General features: G+C 32.1%; 2 protein-coding genes across 2 annotated transcripts; one reads left to right on the forward strand and one right to left on the reverse strand.

Annotated features, from left to right (window-relative positions):
• Window positions 1–179: 179 nt before the first annotated feature.
• On the reverse strand, window positions 180–2,209 carry LOC110993246 (structure-specific endonuclease subunit SLX1 homolog). Its single transcript, XM_022259425.2, has 4 exons — window positions 1,836–2,209; window positions 1,666–1,717; window positions 1,302–1,493; window positions 180–628 (listed from the first exon to the last, which is right to left on the reverse strand). Exons 1-4 carry the CDS (start codon window positions 2,012–2,014, stop codon window positions 221–223), a joined length of 831 nt encoding a protein of 276 aa, XP_022115117.2. The 5' UTR covers window positions 2,015–2,209; the 3' UTR covers window positions 180–220.
• Window positions 2,210–3,302: 1,093 nt separating this feature from the next.
• On the forward strand, window positions 3,303–5,490 carry LOC110993223 (zinc finger HIT domain-containing protein 2). The gene is made up of 4 exons (XM_022259390.2): window positions 3,303–3,454; window positions 3,545–4,058; window positions 4,244–4,447; window positions 5,049–5,490. Exons 1-4 carry the CDS (start codon window positions 3,408–3,410, stop codon window positions 5,358–5,360), a joined length of 1,077 nt encoding a protein of 358 aa, XP_022115082.2. The 5' UTR covers window positions 3,303–3,407; the 3' UTR covers window positions 5,361–5,490.
• Window positions 5,491–5,572: the final 82 nt, after the last annotated feature.

Consider the following 5,572-nt stretch of genomic DNA (forward strand, 5'->3'; position numbering starts at 1 on the left):
TGCCTAGCAGTAGTCCCAGTCCCTTTTATTAACTACAATGACATCGTAACAATGGTGTTAAACACAGTCGATTTTGTCTATTACTACCCTACCTTTAGTCCTTTAGTCTACCTTCTATGACGAAATCTCAGGGGGCAAAAAAAGGAAATATTAAGAATAAGGCAAACTTAAAAAATGGCGACAATTATAACTACATATTAAATTTAATTTCTATTCATCGTCATAATAAATCATCATCACAATCAAGAAACCACGAATTATTATCAACAAACATTTTATCTTGCGAAATCTCTTCTTCGTCGACCACTTCTGACTCCGTATCTTCAACATAATTGCATCCTTTCATTTTTCGTATCAAAACACCCCATTTTAAAATCATTTTACATTTTGGACAAGAACCTTCAATTGGAACATATTCACCCGGAGACAAAAACAAATCGGCTAAACAAGCTAAATGGGCTGATAAATTACATTTTTCGTTGACACATTTAAGTTCCTTATTATCGTAAATATATTCGAAACAAATCTGACAAACTTTGGATGTTGAAAGAACTTGGGAGACTTTGAGATTTCTGCTTTTGACTGGACCAAAACTGGTTATAATATGGTCTGGCGGTTTTCGTTCTGGCTGAAATTATTATATTAATAAATATTTAATTATAAAAGTACATAATAATATATTATTATTATTACTATATATCGAGGGATTGTTTAACGACCTTAAAAGTATTAGTTAACTTGCAAATTACCGATAATCCTAATGAAAAGTTACAAGGGCTGGTTAATTTTATTAGAACTTCATTAACAGTTACTGCTATAACAAACACTTAATATATGAAGAAAAAGGGCCTAACAACCATATTTTTCAAAATATTTATTTATTTAAAACAATGTTCTTTATGCAAATGCACCCTTGGTAGCAAATCTCTAATTACATGGTCATACACAGGAGGTTTAATAGGGCATGTGGGTGTGCAAAAACAAAAGTAAATCTTTTACTCCGATGAATGTAGAAGTAAACATAAGAGAGACATGAAACAATGGGCAAATTTTTATAAATTGTAATTGTACTAGGTGATTTGAGAGGGTGGTACCACTGAATGTAACGCATAAAAATATTTTTGGCCCCATCTGGGAATACAAGACCTCTGCATCTACAGTTGACTAACCACTAAACCAAAAAGGAAATCGGAATGCATTTATAATAATGCCTTAAATACCTACTTACTAGTTAATTATAAATGTTGTAAAGAGAAATATATATATTTTAAAAATTCAAAATTTGGATCCATTATACTTACAGGAAACTCTTTGTAAAAGTCATGTTCCAGCCATTGAATGGTTAAAGGTAGACGATACCATGGGCCCACTCTCAACATTTCTGATAAAACCCTGATTTTAAATTGTACCTCAGTCTCCTTTCTAGGTAATTTTTTAAGATCTAAATGTTGCAATCTTATTGTTTTAGTTGGATTCTGCCATGCCCATTCAAACTAAAAAAAATGATGAAAACACAACATTAAAAGGAAAAAAAAATTATGTAGTTAGTTAATGCATCAATGTACATATACTGTTTTACAAAGTCTAGCTTAACTGTAATTTAAATTAATGAGAATAAAAATTCCTGTGAGAAATATAAAAGTTGCAAGACTCAATTTTGCCTACCCTTAATGCAGAAATGTTATTTGGAAACCCATGAACTATTAACACCATTTTCCTGTAACATAAATTATATGTTTAAAGAATAAGTATTTAACTTTTTCGACTTTTCGGTCTCACTTATTAATGATGAAACTCAGGTTTCCTAGATTACTCAGTTACAAATAATAAATTACCAAGGGCCTTTATTATTTGTCCGGTGAGCTCCACCTGCCCAAGTACCTCTATTATGCTGCATAATTCTTCTTAGCGGATCCCTTGTATATCCAATGTAGGTTCGCCCTTTGTACTTAGGATTTATGTTGTACAATAAATACACCCCATAAAAATCGTCAACTATTTCTGGCGATGACATTCTAGATCAGTTTTTAAAATAGAATATTCTTAAGTGGTTAAAATTAAACACTTCAATATTTATCAACATTAAATTTAATAAAACTTAAAACACTGTTTTATATTCCGTTTTTAATTTTTAGTACAATCCCGCTATTTTGTTTATTTTATATTAATAATTTGACATCTGTCGGACACAACTGTCACTTAAGCTCTCACTCATATTGCATATTCCACGGGGGTCTAGCTATATTGATACCGAAAAGTTTTCTACATACAGTTCCGCTTTTGCGTTGTTGTATTGTCGGTTGTATAAGAGACATGTAGTAACACCACCGCAAAGTCGACGGTGTAGCTTCTAGCTTCTAGATTAAAATTGTATTCAAAATGTCACATTAGCCTGATAAAAGAAAATACTTAATAATATTATTGTAAAGTTGCAATAGAAAGCTGTAATAAGATTGCAAGCAAGGTCTGAACAATTTTCGATTTAAGTGGATTTATGGAAAGGTGCAAAATGGTATAATATGAATTTAAATTGGGGTTGGATTTAGAATTACGTCGCCCGAATTTGATGGTACTGATTATGTAGGTGTCTTGGGAGATCTTGATTGGAACACTTCCAAGTGATTTTATTTAAAAAAGAATTAAATTTTTTGTGTAAAGTATTGAAGTTCGTAAACAAACCGTAGAATTTCTACTTTTCTATTGGATATTCATATAACTCTAAAGTAAAACAATAGTTAAGGTCATTATAATTTTACGAGAACGTTTAAAACAGGAAGAAAAAATATAAAATTACAATTATTTAATAACATAAAAAAATCTTTTCATTAAAAAATCCAAAATATAACTTGTATTTAAAATGGTAGCTATAAAAGAAGGCGACGAATTACCGAATTTTAGCAAACACGCTTTTGATATCATGGAAAAACGGATAAACGATATTTTTCTCCATTGCCGAAAGATTCATTGCCGTTGACTACGAAAAGTGTGTGTCCTTTCATAACACTGTCATTCCATGGCTTTATTGTATCTTGACTCACGCCTTTTGGCCCCAGGCTACCGATTGTCGACACGAGCTGACATTTTCAAAGAAAAGTTTTCGACTTTGTACTACCTACTACGACTACTGTTAAGCCATCTTGTCTAAGCACCGTGTATTATCTCATATTTCAAAACAATTCGTCAAATGTCAATACCTACTCAATTTTTTTTATTTATAATGCCATCCGTCATATTTGAATTTTGAAGTTACAACCACAGAGTACATTATATTATTTTTTATTATATTATTTCATTATTCCGGATTCCGGGTTCGGTGACGAATAGGTATTAAGGTGATGAATGATATAAAAAGAATTTAAAGACCTTCTTTGGAATTCAAAAGTATCGAGTAAAATACATTGTGGAAAATGTCTGAAGAAGATAGTACGAAAAACAGTCGTGGGTTGTGCGGCTTGTAAGTTTCTTAATTAATAATTTGTGTGTTCTTTACAGTTTACACCCAACAATTTATACATAGTAAAATGAAATGACAAATTTGTTTTAGATGTGCGAAAAACCAAAGTAAGTATTGTTGTCCTCGTTGTGACGTATTTTACTGCTCCCTGGACTGTTATAAATCAGATAGACATTTAGAATGTTCAGAAAACTTTTACAAAGAGTGTGTCAGCAAAGAATTAGCTTTAAATACAGTTGATGCCGACTCCAAAAGTAAAATGATGGAAATCTTAAATAGAATGCAAAATGAGGAATTGGAACCTGAAGAAGGAAACCTAGACTCTGATGATGACAATGAAATAGATTTACCCACCAGATTACAGGATATTAAACTAGATGATGCAGATTCTTTATGGAGTGCATTAACTGATGATGAACGCAATGAATTTCAATCATTATTAAATGGAAGTACTGTAGGAGATATTGTGCCATATTGGGAGCCCTGGTGGATGTATAGAAAAGAAAAGAAATTGGTTGAAGATTTGCAGCAACCAAATGAGGAGGAAAAGACCTTAAACAAGTGTCCTATTATAAAAGTAGTTCCTAAATTCAGTTCATTAACAGTAAGTGGTCTGCCTTAATCCATAAATATGTTAAACCACAAATTTTCCACATAGGTGACTACTTCATATTCTTCCTATATTAATAATATAGGAGTAAGAACATGTACACATATGCTATTTATGACGAATTTACATACATGTTGATTCATCATTGTAGAATTATAAAAATGTACAATTTCTTTCAGAATATTAAACCTGCTCCATGTATTAGAGTTAATATAATTAACGTACTTTCCGCATATTCATTTGTTGTGCGGTATTTCAATGGTGAGGTTGAACCAGTGGAGGCTGTAATATGTATATTAAATATATGCGACAGTTTAAACAGCAATAGCAACTTTGAGGAACCTGACCTAGCCGTAGAAGCAGTGTCACAAAAATGCTTACAGGTACAGTCTTATTAACTTTTCAAGCCAATTTCTTAATCAAGGTTTATCGTGAAATAGATTCTACTATATATATATTCTTTCACTAAAATCTTGCTAAGTTTCATTCAAAACTCTTAGGGTGCGTCCACATCTGGCGAATAAGCCGCGAATATGCAGCTCGCGAGCCATCTGCGAGATGCGCGCGTGCATTTTTGTTCGTCCGACGCTCCTTCGCCGCCCGTGTGCATTTCTAACTTAACCTAAGCGCCGTACACACACGTCTTCCTTCCGCCCGCGCCACAAACCCCGCACTTACCCGCAAGCAAGTTAGCTGCAAAGTTGTGTAGGAATTTCCAGTTGCCAAGAATCGTAATGTCAAAATTAATTTTAAGTGTAAAATACGAATGCATTTCACTTAAATAAAAATTTATCGTGTTTAACCCCGGTTAAAGTACGTTAAAAATCAAATGCAGAGAAAACGTGCAGGACAATACCGTGTGAACCCTGCCATTTGCCACTGAAAGAACAGGGCCAAACGAAGGATATTTGCTTTTTCAAACAATCCCATTTATTAATTAAAATAACACTCACCCTTTCATCACCATTTTTTTCTTCTTTACAGAGTGATTTTATTGAAACAGATGAAGAAAGCCTTGAAATTATGCGTCATGACACATTTTTGCTATATCAAGGACCAAATGAAGAAAATTCACTTTTTTACACAAAATCAGCGATTTCTGATTTGATCGAAATTTTCTCTAATGCAATATCCAAGTCTAAAATCAAGACAGAAGCAAGAAGTAATGGAGAATTTTCAAGAAAGTTTCCCGAGCATGATAATAGTCATCTCCCACCATTAGATATAAGTAAAGTTAAAAAATGTATAAAGAAATTAGAATTTTATTTATCATTTTTAAATACATGCGATAAATAATTTTTATTAATTATCTCAGCAGACAGCAGTGTACCAACTATTATGCACAAGCATAGTACATATAAATAATACAAGAAAATTATGACTTAATAAATAAAGCCTATGTGAAGCAATTACATAATTGTTTGTAATGTCTCCTCTATAAATTATCTCAATTTCAAATATTTGAATATTTATTAATATGTTTCTAGTCCAGTTAATAAAACTACCCA

The sequence above is a fragment of the Pieris rapae genome, chromosome 3, assembly GCF_905147795.1.
Source record: "Pieris rapae chromosome 3, ilPieRapa1.1, whole genome shotgun sequence".
NCBI lineage: Eukaryota > Metazoa > Arthropoda > Insecta > Lepidoptera > Pieridae > Pieris > Pieris rapae.

Excerpts from the sequence above, each read along its gene's own strand:
- LOC110993246 (XM_022259425.2), bottom strand. The coding sequence starts at position 2,014 with ATGTCATCGCCAGAAATAGTTGACGATTTTTATGGGGTGTATTTATTG. Across the intron at positions 1,718-1,835 it reads ACAAATAATAAAGGCCCTTG|GAAAATGGTGTTAATAGTTC; the intron begins GTAATTTATTAT and ends TTTATGTTACAG. Across the intron at positions 629-1,301 it reads ACTTTTACAAAGAGTTTCCT|CCAGAACGAAAACCGCCAGA; the intron begins GTAAGTATAATG and ends TAATAATTTCAG.
- LOC110993223 (XM_022259390.2), top strand. The coding sequence starts at position 3,408 with ATGTCTGAAGAAGATAGTACGAAAAACAGTCGTGGGTTGTGCGGCTT. Across the intron at positions 3,455-3,544 it reads AGTCGTGGGTTGTGCGGCTT|ATGTGCGAAAAACCAAAGTA; the intron begins GTAAGTTTCTTA and ends AATTTGTTTTAG. Across the intron at positions 4,448-5,048 it reads TGTCACAAAAATGCTTACAG|AGTGATTTTATTGAAACAGA; the intron begins GTACAGTCTTAT and ends TCTTCTTTACAG.